The 15,841-nt window shown below is 50.0% G+C and overlaps 1 protein-coding gene across 1 annotated transcript; it reads left to right on the top strand.

Annotated features, from left to right (window-relative positions):
- The first annotated feature begins 204 nt into the window (after positions 1–204).
- LOC120652933 (embryonic protein DC-8-like) lies at positions 205–6,398 on the top strand. The gene is made up of 3 exons (XM_039930888.1): positions 205–1,824; positions 1,916–2,019; positions 6,201–6,398. Exons 1-3 carry the CDS (start codon positions 205–207, stop codon positions 6,295–6,297), a joined length of 1,821 nt encoding a protein of 606 aa, XP_039786822.1. The 3' UTR covers positions 6,298–6,398.
- Positions 6,399–15,841: the final 9,443 nt, after the last annotated feature.

Genomic DNA, 15,841 nt, shown 5'->3' with positions numbered 1-15,841 from the left:
ACGCGTCGCGCTCCGGCGACACGGCAGCGTCGACGATGAAACCCCAGCCGCCCAACGCCAATATTATAAGCCTCCCGCCGATCACGCTGCATGCCCATTGCCCATCCATCACCGAGCCGCAAGCCACTGCACTACAAGCGATCACAATCCAACACGGCAAACCAAGCAGCCGCTGCGTCTTCGCCTGTCAGCTCGCTCGCCGCAATGGCGTCGCAGCAGCAGCCCAGGAAGCAGGCCGCCACCATGGGCCAGGAGGAGGGAGGCCAAGGCCAGGCGATGAACCTGGATGAGATCGGCAAGTACCGCGTCGAGGCGCAGCAGCGGTCGGCGGACGCCATCCGCGCCGCCGAGGAGCGCTTCAACAAGGCCAACAACCAGCAGCCGCGCGGGGCCGCCACCGTGGTCTCGTCGTATCAGGAGACCACGAAGCAACCTGCGGCGGCGCAGCATGGGGAGAGCCAGGGCCACGGCGGCCACGGTACTGACGCGCAGCGGTGGCTGGCTCAGACCGCGGCCGATGCCAGGGAGAGGTGCAACAAGGCCGTGGGGACGAGCCCGGCCACCCACGCGCCGGCGGGCGGCGCGGCTCCGCACGACCACGGTAAGGAGGAGCGGGAGGGTGGCGGCCAAGCCCGCGCCCATCTGACGCGGCAGGAGGAGATGGGGTGGCCGGACGCGGAGGCCGCGCGCGCCGCGGTGGAGAAGCACGACAGGGGCGGCGGGGAGGCCGCGGGGCAGGGCGTCAAGGACAAGGCCGAGCGCGCGGCCGGCGCCACGGCGGACCACGCCGCGGCGAAGGGCGCCGAGGCCAAGGATGCCGGCGCGCGCGGCGCGCAGGCCGCGGCGGGGAAGGCCCGGGAGGCCACGGGGACGGCGGCCGCGAGGACCAGGGACGCCACTGCCGGCGCGGCCGGGACGGCCGCGGAGTACGCGAAGCAGGCGGCGGCGAAGGCCAGGGACGTGACGCTGGGCACCGGCGAGGCGGCCGCGGAGTACGCGAAACAGGCGGCGGCGAAGGGCAAGGACGCGACGCTGAGCACCGGTGAGACGGCCGCGGAGTACGCGAAGCAGGCGGCTGCCAAGGCCAGGGACGTGGCGCTGGGCACCGGCGAGACGGCCGCGGAGTACGCGAAGCAGGCGGCGGCGAAGGGCAAGGACGCGACGCTGAGCACCGGCGGGGCGGCGGCCGAGTACGCAAAGCAGGCGGCCGAGAAGGCGAAGGAGGCGGCGGTGGCGACCGCGCGAACGACGGCCGGGTACACGCAGCAGGCGGCGGCCAAGGCCAAGGACGCGACGGTCGCCACGGGCGCGCAGGCGGCGCACAAGGCGACGGAGGCGACGGCGGGCGCCGCGCGCCGGGTGGCGGAGTACGCCAGGGAGAAGGCGGAGCAGGGGAAGGAGCGCGCCGCGCGCGCCGCCGACCAGGCGGAGGAGCCCGGCCGCATCGCCGCCGCGGGGGCCGACGACTCGGCGTCCCAGGCGGCGGACATGACCGGGAAGCAGGGGGATAGGGCCAGGGACACGGCCGGCGACGTGGCGCGCGGGGCAGGCGACACGGTCGCGCAGGCCAAGGACACGGCGAAGGACGCGGCCGGATCCGTGGCGCGGAAGGCGAGCGGCACGGCCGGGCGCGCCAAGGGCACGGCGGAGGACGCGGCCGGCGGCGCGGCGCGGAGGTCGAGGGACGCCGCCGCCGAGGCCAGGGACAGGACGAAGGACACCGCCTCACACGCGGAGGATAAGGCTGCGGAGGTGAAGGACAGGGCGTCGGGGACCGGCAAGGCGGCCGCCGGCGGCGGCGGCGGTGCCACGACGAAGGCGAAAGTACGCGCGCTTGCCGTTCGTGCTGCCACGTGTGCTTGAACACGGTGTGTGTTGACGTGCGTGCGAAGCTGACGGGTCAGCTTTGATGCAGGGCGGCGCCGGCGAGGAGGAGGGCGCGGGGGGCACCACGATCGTGGGCGACGTGCTGGAGGCGGTGGGCGCGACGGTGGTCGGGCTCGCGCAGCATGCCAAGGGGCTCTGTAGAAATGTATAGGGCAACCAAGCTAGTATATTGATCATCAAAGGGTACAATATATAGTGTACAAGAGGTGCCCTTGGGCTAAGCCATGATGGCGTACAGGCGGCGTCGAGCCGTTGTGCGCGGCGCGCATGCATCGGCGAAGCGCGCGGAGCGGACGCGAGGGCGCGGTGAGCGCGCACTGAGCGGGCGCGAGTGCGCGTGGAGCGCAGGCCGTTGGCGATCCGCAGAGCGCGGGCGTGCCCGGTCACGCTCTAGCCGTTGGTGAAGTGGTTCCGCTAACACCCCCCTGCAGTCGCAACGTCGCCGGTCGTGACGGAGAGGCTGTCTCTGAAGTCGAGGAACAACGCCGACGGTAGCCCCTTCGTGAACACATCCGCGATCTGGCGTGCACTAGGAACATGCGTGACTCGGACCTCGCCAATGGCCACCTTCTCTCGGACAAAATGAATGTCCAGCTCAATGTGTTTCGTCCTCCGGTGATGCACAGGATTCCGCGACATATACACGGAGGAGATGTTGTCGCAGAACGCCACGGTGGCCGACGGCACCTTGCAGAGAAGTTCGCCAAGGAGATGTCGCAACCAAGTGCACTCGGCGACGGCATTGGCGATGGCTCGATATTCGGCTTCAGCGCTGGAGCGCGAGACCGTCGTTTGGCGCTTGGAGGACCACGAGATGAGGGAGTCGCCGAGAAAGACACAGAATCCGGACGTCGAGCGCCGAGTGTCTGGGCATCCGGCCCAATCTGCGTCGGAGTAGACAGTGATCGTTGGTGAGCGAGCAGCACGGAGCTGAATGCCCATGTCCAACGTCCCCTTGATGTACCGGAGGATCCGCTTGAGCATCGCCTGATGTACGTCCCGTGGCGCGTGCATGTGAAGGCAAACTTGTTGCACGGCATAGGCGATGTCGGGCCGTGAGATGGTGAGGTACTGGAGTGCCCCGGCGATGCTGCGGTAGGTGGTGGCATCAGTGAGGAGTGCGCCATCAGAGGTCGAGGGCTTGGACTTGGTGTCTGCAGGCGTGGCAATGGGCTTGCAGTTCGCCATGCCAGCACGCTCAAGAAGCTCGTCGGCGTACTGGGATTGTGAGAGGAAGAACCCCGCACTGTCCCGACGTACGTTGATGCCGAGGAAATGGCGCACCGGGCCCATGTCCTTGACGGCGAAGGCGTCGTGAAGACGGGCGAGTCGGTTGGGGAGGAGGCCGCCAGTGGGAACGGTGGAGGAGACATCGGCGGTTGCCTGGGTGGAGCCATCGGGGGCACTGGAGCTGGGGACGGCGGTGGCACGTCGGTGTGGCGCGCAGAACGTGCACGTGCAGGAGGCGGAGTCAGCTCGGCGGCGAGGCGTGGGGGAGACGACGTCGGAGCGGGCGCGCGTGGTGCAGGCACGTGGTGCGTCGGCGTCGGTGGTTCGCGCGGAGCAGATCGCATGTTGTTGGAGAGTGGGGGCAGGGCGTCGCGGAACGGGAAAACCTGCTCGTCGAAGACAACGTGACGCGAGGTGATCACTCGGCCGGAGCTGACGTCGTAGCAGCGGTAGCCGCGGTGATCCGGCGGGTACCCGAGAAACACACAAGCGGTGGAGCGCGCGGCTAGCTTGTGGGTAGAAGTGGCGATCAGGTTGGGGGAGCAGCGACAGCCGAACACGCGAAGCTCATCGTAGGAGGGGCGAACGCCGAAGAGGAGCTCGTGGGGCGTCGTGGCGCCTGTGGCGCGGCATGGACGGCGATTGATCAGGTACGTAGCCGTCTGCAGGGCTTCAGCCCAGAACGTCAGAGGGGCAGCACTGTGAAGAAGCATAGTACGCAAGCAGTCGTTAATCGTGCGAAGCACGCGCTCGGCCTTCCCATTCTGTTGAGATGTATATGGGCAAGACAGACGGAACTGAATACCCAAGTTAGAGAGGAGAGTGCGCATGGCATTGGAGTCATACTCCCGGCCATTGTCAGTTTGTAGAGCCAAGACGGGAAGGCGAAACTGAGTATGAACATAAGAGAGAAAAGCACGAATGGTAGAAAGAACATCAGACTTGTTCCGTAGGGGAATGGTCCAAATATAATGTGTAAAGTCATCAAGAAACACCACATAGTACTTGTACCCGGAACAACTGAAAACAGGAGAAGTCCAAACGTCTGAATGTACTAACTGAAAGGGAAAAAATGTCTGAGAGACAGAAGCAGCAAAGGGAAGACGAACATGTTTCCCAAGGCGGCAAGAAGAACAGGAGTGATCTTCAGACTTATTGCACTGGAAAGGGAAATTTGCTAAGACTTGAGAGGTGATGTGGTCGCCGGGATGCCCCAACCGTTGGTGCCACAAGGACGTAGTCGCAGTGGCGGTGAGAGCTTGATGAGGCAGGCGCAGAGGGTAGAGATCGCCATGGCTATCACATCGGAGCATCTCCGCCCTGGAAGGAAGATCCTTGATAGAAAAGCCGGAGGGGTCAAATTCAATGGAGACATTGTTATCACGTGTGAGGCGACGAACACTAATCAGATTCTTAACAAGGTGAGGAGAAATAAGAACATTGTTCAAGTGGAGGGGTTCGGTGGCAGTGGGAATGAATGTGTGTGCTTGGTGCGAGACAGGCAACTGAGCACCATTGCCCACTGTAATGGAGGAGGAAGACGGGTGAATGGAGGATGGGTGAAAGTTACCAGAAGAGGAGGACATGTGCGAGGACGCGCCGGTGTCGAAGTACCAGTCGGTGGCGCTGGGGGGTTGCTGTGGAACGCCGGCAGACTGGAGGGCGGCGTAAAGGGCAGTCGTGTCGAATGAGTTGCCGGGTGAGGGAGCCGACTGATGCGCCGCCGTCATGGCCTGCTGAGGCTGGAACGGCGGGCGGGGCCCCAGAACGCCGGCACCCGGCACGCGGAAAGGCATGGACCAGGCCTGCACCATGCCCTGCCAAGGGTTGTAGCCCGCGTGCCAAGGAGCAGACTGAGAGCCGCCAGACTGGTTGTTGGAGCGGGAACGGCCGCCGTTGCCGGCGTTGGAGTTGTTGCCGCGACCCCGACTACGACGCCGATCGGATCTGTTGGAGGAGGGAGCATGGCCACCGCCATTGTTGGATCGGGACGGAGCGGAAGAAGATCCATCTTTGGCGCCGGTGGAAAAGGAGTTGGACGAGTCACCGTGCGTCGCGGCGAGGGCTTGGCTGGCCTCGGTGTTGGCATCGTGCTGAGCGCCCATTTCCTCAAGAACGAGAAAAGAGCGGGCACTCTGGAAGGAGTGCGGCGGGTACTTGGAAGTGATCACCGGCTTGACGTAGCGGTAGCGAGGGTTGAGGCCACGGAGGAGGTTGAGGACCTGGCTCGGCTCGGAGACCGGATGGCCGATGTCCCGCAGCTTGTCGGCGAGGCGCTTGAGCTTGGTGCAGTAGTCGTTGATGGACATGTCGCCTTGCTGCACGGAGCGGAGTTCGGTCTCGAGGAGGACGGCGCGCTGCAGCTCGTTGTCGCGGAACAGACCCTCGATGGCGTGCCAGAGGAAGAAGGCGTCCTGACGGTCGCGCCGAACCATGTCGAAGATGCTGCTGGAGACCGTGGTGAGGATCCAGTTGACGATGCAGGAGTCCACCATGCGCCACTCGCCGTCGCGATCCGCGGAGGGAGTGGTGGTGCGGACATGGCCGCGAAGGCCAAACTTGCCGAGTGTGGAGTCAAAGAAGAGACGCCACTGGCCGTAGTTGCCGTCGTCCATGTCGAGAATGACCGGAACATGGTGGCGGATGGAGATGCCTTGAATCACAGAAGAAGAGGCTGGGGCGACGGGAAGAGCATCGTCGTCATCAGAGGAGGAAGAAACGCCGGAGTGGCTTGGCGAGAGCGCCATGGGAGCAGGAGGAGCGGAAGGAGGAGGGGGATCGGGATTAAGCTGATACCATGTAGAAATGTATAGGGCAACCAAGCTAGTATATTGATCATCAAAGGGTACAATATATAGTGTACAAGAGGTGCCCTTGGGCTAAGCCATGATGGCGTACAGGCGGCGTCGAGCCGTTGTGCGCGGCGCGCATGCATCGGCGAAGCGCGCGGAGCGGACGCGAGTGCGCGGTGAGCGCGCACTGAGCGGGCGCGAGTGCGCGTGGAGCGCAGGCCGTTGGCGATCCGCAGAGCGCGGGCGTGCCCGGTCACGCTCTAGCCGTTGGTGAAGTGGTTCCGCTGACAGGCTCGTCGCCGGTGAGGAGCGGCTCGTCCCGGTCCAAGGCGAGGAGGCGAAGGCCGCCGGGGGAGCCGAGGAAGAAGAGAAGCGCAAGAAAGCTTGATGGGGAGGCGTCGCTCTGCTTCCCGGCTTCGCCGGCGAAGCTTTGGGTTCGTCGTGTGCTGGTTTCGCGACGCGTCGGCAAGGTGTATAGTAGAATAACGTTGCCGGAAGTCTTGTGATGCTGTGATCCCGTCGACCAGCCCTAGTGTTCTTTAATTGTACTAGCCTGCCAACCATGCTGCGGCACGGGACATAGCTAATAGCCGAAGTTTATAATCTTGAGCGCTCCTGTGTTTCTGAAATACGTCCTCCGTCCACAAAAGAAAAGGAAGAGTTAAATAATTTTCAAGTTTAATTAAATTTATACAAAATAATACTAATATTTATATATTATAAAGAACCTAAACAATTGAAATTAGCATAGACCAAAAAAAATTACCCTATACCTCTTACTCTTACAGACGATACCACATGTCAAGCCCTTGTTATAGCGGCAGACCAAAACAAACTAAACAGACCGACAAAACCTGGCGTTAGATTCCGCCAATTCTCGCGATCTTTTTTCACCACGCGCCTCCACATACCCGCCCGCGATACCCACCCTGTGGATTACGCGTCCCACCTCTCCTTCCCAAATTGGTCGCCATGATCTCGGCGTCTTCTCCTTCCCAATTTCCTCGCCATTAGCATAGAACCGCCGAACCCTCCCTGCCCGACTCCTGCCCAACAGCGTCGCCGCGCACGTCGCCAAGCCTCCAAGCAGCTCACGTCGCAAGGAGTGGCGAGGCGTGGCTCCAAGCAGCGCAAGTCGCCAGGCATAGCGAGGCTAGCCTCGACGGCATCTGCAGATCGCCGTGCGGCCGCGCGGGCGTCGCTGATTCCAGGAGGTACGTAGTAAAATGGAACCCTAACGACCACCTCTATCCATTGCCCTACTCCGCTGATCCTAACTTGCCCTAAATCGCCGGCGATTTCGAGCTAACAGTGACGCCGGCATCTGCAGATCGCCGTGCGGCCGCGTGGGGCGTCGCTGATTCCGGGAGGTACGTAGTAAAATGGAACCCTAACGACCGCCTCTATACATTGCCCTACTTCGCGGATACTAACTTGCCCTAAATCGCCGGCGATTTCGAGCTAACAGTGACGCCGGCCACCATCGTTGGAGAACCCGGAGCTATTGCAATTTAGTCCATGTGTGTGTGTATATATGTGTATATCAAGGTTTAAAATCGCGGGCTATTAGCGGAATTTAGCGGGCTAATAGCGTTTTAGGGTGCCTCGCGCTACGAAATCTTCCATATTGGCGCTATTGCAGCTACTTGTGATTTAGCGGCGATTAGCGGCGCTAAACTGCATAGCATTTTGTATTTCTTATTACTGCATTTTGTATTTCTTAGGTCCACACAAAGACACGCAATAGGCTGCAACATAATAGGATGAAGGACCTTGTCTTTGTCAAATTCAACTCTAGACACAAGCAAAAGAAAGACAATAAGAGCAGAGACCCCATTGAAAAAACAGTAGCTGATGTTCTAGATGATGAAGACAATGAATGGGTCACCGATATTGTGCCAAATGAATCTGCAGAAAAACAGCAACAACCTTCAGGTGCTCAAGGTCACGGTGCATCATCATCACAGGGAGCAGCAGCAACATCACAACAGAAAAGGAAGAGAGGTGTCCAGCAGCACGGTAATAGGAAGAGAAAGAGGCTGATTACTATCATGGATGAAGAAGAGCTTACTTCTACTTCCTCTTCGGAGTCTGAAAATGATATTGAACTTGACCTTCACATGCCATCACCTTCATGCTCAGATGCAGATGATGATGATAAGTCGGTCTCCTCTGACTGAGTGAAGAATTTGGCATTGTTAGCTGGCTGACGATGTACCTACTGCTGTTGTGTCTTTCATTTGCTTTGCTTATTAGTATGCCTACTTGTCGGCTTATCGTTGTAATTGTTATTTTTGTTATGCCCTTAAAGTCTGGAACTCTAAACTTTGGATGTTATGTACTGTAGTAGACTAGTACTGCTACTTGAAGTATTGAATTGATCTTATTATGGACGTATGGCTATGGAAAGTTTGCTGGAATTAGTAGCATGACTCATGTTATTGGCCATATTTTCCATGTTTTTTTTTTTGCAAACCGCTAAATGGATAGCTCCACTATAGCTTTCGCTATAGCTTTCTTAGCTTTTTGGAAGGGCTTCCGCTAAATGTCATAGCCCGCGATTTAAAACTTTGGTGTGTGTGTGTGTATATATATGTAATTAATTATATATGTGTAATTAATTATATGGTGTAGGGCATCCTGTGGTAATAGTGTCTTTGATCTTTTGTTTGGTCTTTTGCAATTATCTTTTAGCCCTAGATTCAGATCGTAGTATGCAATTTCAGGTGATCATGGACCATCGGGAACCCCTGCGTGATATCACCAATCAACCTGCTGCTGGTCGTAGAGGGTTGAAAAGACCCAAAGCGCAAACAGACACGGCGTTGCCTAACGATCATGATCACGGTAAAATCCAAGTGTATCTGTTTGTTGCTAAAATTGTATATGCACTCATTGTTTATGATGCAAGTTAGTTTTCGGATTTTATTATATGACACAGTTCTTGATGCGTTGGAAGCAAAATGTCAAAAGGCCAGAGACAATTATGCAAAGTTAACTGATGAGCAGAAAGCACAACGGAATGCAAAGAGAAGAGAGGCTTACACACTGAAAAAAAATGCGAGCCGTGCTCCAGCGCTCGTTGCTAATGCTGGTACTGTCTCGGGTAACAAAAAATTTAAACACACATATTTTATTTATTTAATTTTCTTATATTTATTACATGTAGACGAAGGGGACACGTTTGCTAGACCAGTGGTGGCCGTGCTTCCGTCCAATGAAGCATCCGGTAACATCGATAAGATTTGCTGTTACGATTTTGAAAGTAAATTTTTGGTTTTATAAATCTCTTTGATTTTGAATAGAAATCATTGGTGGCGCTACTCCTGCATTTATACCAACATCTGTGGACATCTCCGAGTCAGGTTGGCTTCATTGTATTCATGATGTTCAGTGGTAGTAATTTAGAATTTATCCTCAATTTATTATATGATACAGTTGTTGCTGAATTGGAAACAAAACGTCAGAAGGCCAGAGACAGTTATACAAAATTAACTGCCGAGCAGAAAGCACAAAGGAATGCCAAGAGAAGGGAGGCTTACGCACTAAAAAGAAATGGGAGTGCTGCACCAGAGATGCATACGCTCGTTACTAATTGTGGTATTGTCTCCACTGACAAAACTTTTAAACACGCATAATTGAAATACTTAATTTGCTCACCTTTGTTATGTGTGGACGAAGGTGACACGCTTGCTACACCGGTGGTGGCCGTGCTACCGTCCAACGAAAGATCAGGTAACATCGTATATCAGATGGCCTTGTTACGATTTTGAACGCACATTTTTTTGTTTTATAATTTATAAAACTCTCTAATTTTTAATAGAGATCATTGATGGCGCGACTCCTGCATTTATACCAAAATCTTTGGATGTCTCTGAGTCAGAATGGATTCATCGTAATGAAGCCAGAGCGTTCATTTGTAGGAATTCAAATTCTGTCAGGACCATCTTAAACTCTGGTGCACTTAGCGCAGGTTAGTATTAAGTAACCAGAATTATGTTGTTATTTTCTGCGTGGTATCTACTAATGAATTCTGCCTACAATAATGCAGGTGAAGGTGTAGATGTTTATGAGAAGACGCCAGAAGAATTGAAAAGGGAGAGGGACAGGAAGAGATATGCTAACATGTCTGCAGAAGCAAAGAAGGAAAAGATATCTAAAAAGCATTTGTCTCAGCCTCCTAATAATAATATTCGTTCTACAGACTTGAATGATGAAGGTAAATATGTTTATATACGTAGTTTTATAGTTTTCACAACTGAGTTGTCCTATTTTTTTACTTGATACCATGGTGGTATTATAGATTCATTCTCAGCGTCAAAACTACTTGGTTCAGTACAATCTGTACTGACTAATCTTCCCGTCACTTGAAGTGCGTCCAAAGGTTAGTGAATCTATATTTTGATTTATGTGTTAATAAAACTAACATTTCGGTGGGATGTATTTTTGTGAAATAAGTAGTCAATGTTGTTAATTCTAATGTAATTCTTGTTTTTGGGTGGTTCGTGCTTTGTGATCAGGTGTACGCGGTGAAAGACCAGCTTTCGATACAGGTATTTGGGAGCCGGACGATGAGACGTTAGCCGCACAAGAAGGTACTATTTAGTACAGACTTTTATAAAAGAATATATACTTTATTTATTCAATTATATAAACTGTATATATAAGAAGTAAATGATTTGATGCAGAGGAAGATCCGGATTGCAAAGCGCCAGATGACTGTGGCCTAGAGAGTGGTGTATTCGAAGATGACGAGGTGAGAGTCTAGCACGCTAAAGGTATGTTAGGCTACTAAAGCAAGAATGTACTATTATGTTAGACATATTTGTGAAATCCACATACGACAATGATAATTTGATGCAGATATGAAATTCAAATCGATGAGGGATCCTGAAGTGGTAACCTTGGAAAATGATGCTTTCGATCGAGTATATAAAGATCTGCCTGCTCACCATCATGTGTTGAGAAAAGTGCCAATATGCGAGTATTGTGGTGCTATAAGGTTTCCAAGTGAGGGATCTGGTTTTTGTTGCAGGCAAGGAAAGGTTAATATAGTGAACACACCAATTCCCAATGAGCTGCGGCGCCTATTTATAAGCCAGACGGATAGGGATGCGTTGTATTTCAGAAAGAATATCCAGTACTTCAACTCACATTTCTCTTTCACAAGCTTTGGAGCTATTGTGGATCATTGTGTCGCTACTGCCGCAGGTGACTATTTATTATTGCAAATTGTCACTACATTGCAATTAATTTTTTATATTTTAATATATAGTTGAACTTGCAATATTTGTGTGTATATATAGGTACTGGTATCAACATTTTCAAAGTGCATGGACAGATTTATCACAGATTGGACCAACTAAGACCGGAGAAAGAAGGCCCCCGTCATATGCAGTTGTACTTCTATGACACGGATGAGACCCTGTAACAAAGAATTAAAAGATCACCCCATCTTGATTCAAAATTGATTAGGGCTATTCTTCGAATACTTGAGAACAATCCGTATGTTCGTGTCTTCAGGACTGTGGGTTAGATGCAAAATTTGGACAAGTTGAAGATTGAATTGAACACCAGTATTTCTGTTGATCAGAGAAGATATAATGCACCTGCTATGGACCAGGTTGCGGCTATCTGGCAGGATGGCTCTGATGAAAAAAATAAATTTAAACGGAGTATTATGGTTTTTCCAAATTCTGGGGGACCACAATTTATACGGGCGTACCATGGTTGTTATGATCCGTTAGCGTACCCTATCCTATATCCCGGTGGTGAGACTGGCCGGGAGAACAAGAGTATATTGTTGGAGAAAATACCTACAATACGCTTTCCGCGAACTAGACGGAAATATACAAAGCAAAAATCTGAGGGTATGTCATCTATAATATTAATTGTTGGTTAATATAGTACATATTATATTTATTTCAGTTTAAATCTGGTAATATAGTAACGTACATTTATATCACTATTGAAAACAGATGCCCTGAAGAGTAATTCTCAAGCGACATGTAGACCGGGTGTTAAACGGAAACATGTAGAAACAACAAGTAAGATGTCACGGACTGGTGGTTCGGCCACAAGACTACAATTTTCCTTGCTTTACATCATGCTTTTGTCATATTTAAAGTGCTTTAAATATGAATTCTTAAAGGAACCATTCTTAAATGTGTAGTTCAAGATATTTGTGAGGAACAGGGTGACTGTGACGACAACATGGATGAGGATAGTGAAGGAGGTAAACTTTATACACTGTGTCTTTGATGTCTTTTCTAAAAAAATTATGTTGGTTAATTATAAAGTATATATTATATAATTATTTACTATTATTATTGTTCATGTTTAAAAAATAGGAGGTGGTGGGGGAAAACGTTAGCATGCCAGCGCGAGGGAGTATTATTGCTATATGATGGGAGTATTATTGCTATATGATGCAGATCCGGAATGGAGTTTTTAATATATTTTTTCATGGTGGGATGCTTTTTCAGCAATGGATAGTGGATATGTATGTCAAAATAGAAAGTATGCGGTTAGATTGGTACTCCAATCTAGAATACCAAAAAATTATTAGAGCGGATCTCTATCAGGTATAATTAATTAGACTACTAGCATTTATCAGTACTCTTATGAATTTTTTGATATGTGCTGTTTGATTCGAGTGGATTTCTTTTCAATGACAGGGTATAATGGACACCCTTGCTGCCGGAGAGCATAGAGGTCTAAAGGCTGGTAAATTGGTTGTTTTATCTAAGAATTTTCTTGAAAGTGATAGAGATGTGCAGTGCAGATTCATGAATGCAATGTCATTAATTGCTAAATATGGAAAGCCATATTACTTTTTAACCATGACTTGCAACCCGTACTGGCCGGAGATCACAAAGCTTTTGTTGCCTGGGCAGACACCTCAAGATAGACCGGATATTGTGGCGAGGGTTTATCATGCAAAACTCATTGATTTCCATGACTTTGTTATTAAGAAGGGGTTCTTTGAGAAAGTGGCAGCTTGGGCACATGTTACCGAGTTTCAGAAAAGAGGTTTGCCGCATGAACATTTCTTGCTTATAATGGACAGCAGTTCAAAGCTTAGTTGGCCAGATGATTTTGACAAATATATTTCAGCAGAACTTCCGGATGAAAAGAAATACCCTCTTCTCCACAAACTTGTCTGCAAACATATGATGCATGGCCCTTGTGGTGTTCTTAACAGAAATTGTGGTTGCATGCAGGATGGCGCTTGCCGTTTCAGATACCCTAAACAGTTCAGTGAGACAACAGAGCAAGGAAAGGACGCATATCCTATATACAGAAGACGGAATGATGGTCACAAGGTATTTGTGCGTAAGAAATGGTTGGATAATAGATGGGTTGTACCATATAATCCAATACTCCTGATGAGATATAATTGACACATCAATGTTGAAGTTTCAAGCAGTATCAAAGGTTGCAAGTATCTTTATAAATATGTATACAAGGGCACGGACTGTGCATCATTCGCAGTTGCGAATCAAGACCAGAATGGAGAGATAGAGATAAATGAAATTAAACAGTACAGGAAAGCACGGTGTATAACGTCTATTGAAGCAGTATACCGGCTCTACAAGTTCCCAATGTTTTCTATGTATCCCTATGTTTTACAGATGCAAGTTCATCTTCCTAGCATGCACATGGTCCCATTCAATGATGACGACAACCTTGAAGATGTGCTGGAACGCGCTAGGAACCAAAGATCGATGCTAACAAAATTCTTCAGAATGAACAGTGAAGATCCAAATGCTCGAAGATACTTATACAGGAAATTTCCAGAACATTATACATGGAACAAGTCCAAAAAAGTTTGGTTTACTAAAAAAAGAAGTTACCAGATTGGAAGGTTGGTGTATGCATACCCGTCTGAGGGCGAAAGATTCTATCTTCGAGTTCTTCTAAATCATGTTCGAGGTCCAACATCATTCATATCAATCAGAACAGTTCGTGGTGTGGTGAGTCCTACTTTTATAGAATGCTGTGAGAAACTTGGTCTTGTTGAAACAGATAGGTCACTCGACAATGCACTTAGTGAAGCAGTAGCTTTTCAAATGCCATGTGCCCTTAGAAGAATGTTTGCCACTATTATGGTTTTCTGCGAGTACACAAACATTCGTGCCCTCTGGGACAAACATTTTGAATCAATGGTTGAGGACTATGTGCGTGTTCATGAAAATACTTCAAGTGTTGAACAATTTGTCCTTAGGGACATCGCGGATATTCTCTCCTCGATGGGTAAAGACATTAGAAATTATGGCCTGCCACATATACATCAGTCTGGTAATATATTTTTCCAACTTTATTTGCGATGCTGTGTTGCTATTATTATTATTTATTGTATACTTGTACTTATAATTAAAATTTTGGCCGACCAGGTGAGACAAATAGAGATTATTATAGGGAACTAACTGAGGAGAGGAAAATTGTTGTATCTGATGAAGATATTAAATTAGCTGAGTCTCTCAATACTGAGCAAATAGAAGGTTTTAACAAAATTTTTGATCATGACATCAGAAATAAAGGAAAAGTTTTCTTTGTGGATGGTCCTGGTGGGACCGGCAAGACATATCTTTACATGGCTCTTTTGGCCAAAGTTCGATCTACGGACCGTATCGCAGTGGCTACAGCTACATCCGGTATTGCAGCATCCATCATGCCTGGTGGTTGTACGGCTCATTCGAGGTTCAAAATTCTCATAAAACTTGAAGATAATTTTGTTTGCAACTTTATCAAGCAAAGTGGTACAACTGCATTGTTGCGTGAGGCGTCTTTAATTATATGGGATGAGGTTGCGATGACACGAAGGCAGGCTGTGGAAACACTTGACAGATCGTTACGGGATATTATAGGATGTGATCTACCATTTGGGGGCAAAGTTATAGTGTTTGGAGGCGATTTCAGACAAGTTCTGCCTGTTGTTCCTAGAGGTACTAGAGCACAAATTTGTGATGCCACCTTGCTTCGGTCCTATATATGGGATGATATCAAGATAATACGGTTGAAGCAGAACATGAGGGCCCAGAATGATGTATGGTTCTCGCAGTTTCTATTAAGAATTGGTGATGGAACAGAAAAGACCTTCCCAAATGACTATGTGGATCTGCCGGATGACATTATGCTTGAGTATAATGATGATCAGTCTATTGATACTCTCATCGACCATGTGTTTCCGGATCTAGCTAAGAACTGCACATCCGTCAGTTACATGCGCGAGCGTGGTATCTTGTCAACAAGAAATGAGTATGTTGATAGCCTCAACGCGATGATGATTGCAAAGTTTTCTGGAAATGAAAAGGTTTACTATAGTCATGATTTCGTAGATGATGACTCAACTAATAAATATCCTCTTGATTTTCTGAACTCAATTACTCCAAATGGTCTTCCTCCGCATGAGCTTAAAATTAAAAAGAACTGTCTTGTCATACTTCTTCGAAATCTGGTTCCTCATCATGGACTATGCGATGGAACTCGACTTATAGTGAAGGCTTTTGAGGACAATGCAATTGATTGTAAAATTGTAAATGGACAGCATGCCGGAAATCAAGTTTTTGTACCAAGGATTCCTTTGTCTCCGTCAGAGGATATTTCACTACCTTTCAAGTTCAAGAGGAAACAATTTCCAATAAGACTCAGTTTTGGAATGACTATAAATAAAGCTCAAGGTCAAACTATACCAAATATTGGGATCTATCTTTCAGAGCCTGTTTTCTCTCATGGATAGCTATATGTTGGCTTATCAAGAGGTGTTTCACGTTCAACTACATGGATGCTAGCTAAACCTAACAAAGATCTTGATCCCACCGGCAGAAGAATCAAAAATATTGTTTTCAGATATATTCTACGGTCTTCAAAATAGTGCCATTTTATATTTTAATGAAGATATCTCATATGTTGTATACTTTTTTAGTGTC

This window comes from Panicum virgatum, chromosome 1K (assembly GCF_016808335.1).
Source record: "Panicum virgatum strain AP13 chromosome 1K, P.virgatum_v5, whole genome shotgun sequence".
Classification (NCBI taxonomy): Eukaryota; Viridiplantae; Streptophyta; class Magnoliopsida; order Poales; family Poaceae; genus Panicum; species Panicum virgatum.
The sequence above is the reverse complement of the archived record's forward strand: the minus strand, read 5'-3'. Positions and strand labels throughout refer to the sequence as shown.

Bases quoted from the DNA above. Each gene is read 5' to 3' on its own strand.
- LOC120652933 (XM_039930888.1), top strand. From the start codon at position 205: ATGGCGTCGCAGCAGCAGCCCAGGAAGCAGGCCGCCACCATGGGCCAG. The intron at 1,825-1,915 runs GTACGCGCGCTT...GCTTTGATGCAG, and splicing joins GTGCCACGACGAAGGCGAAA to GGCGGCGCCGGCGAGGAGGA. The intron at 2,020-6,200 runs GCTCTGTAGAAA...TTCCGCTGACAG, and splicing joins CTCGCGCAGCATGCCAAGGG to GCTCGTCGCCGGTGAGGAGC.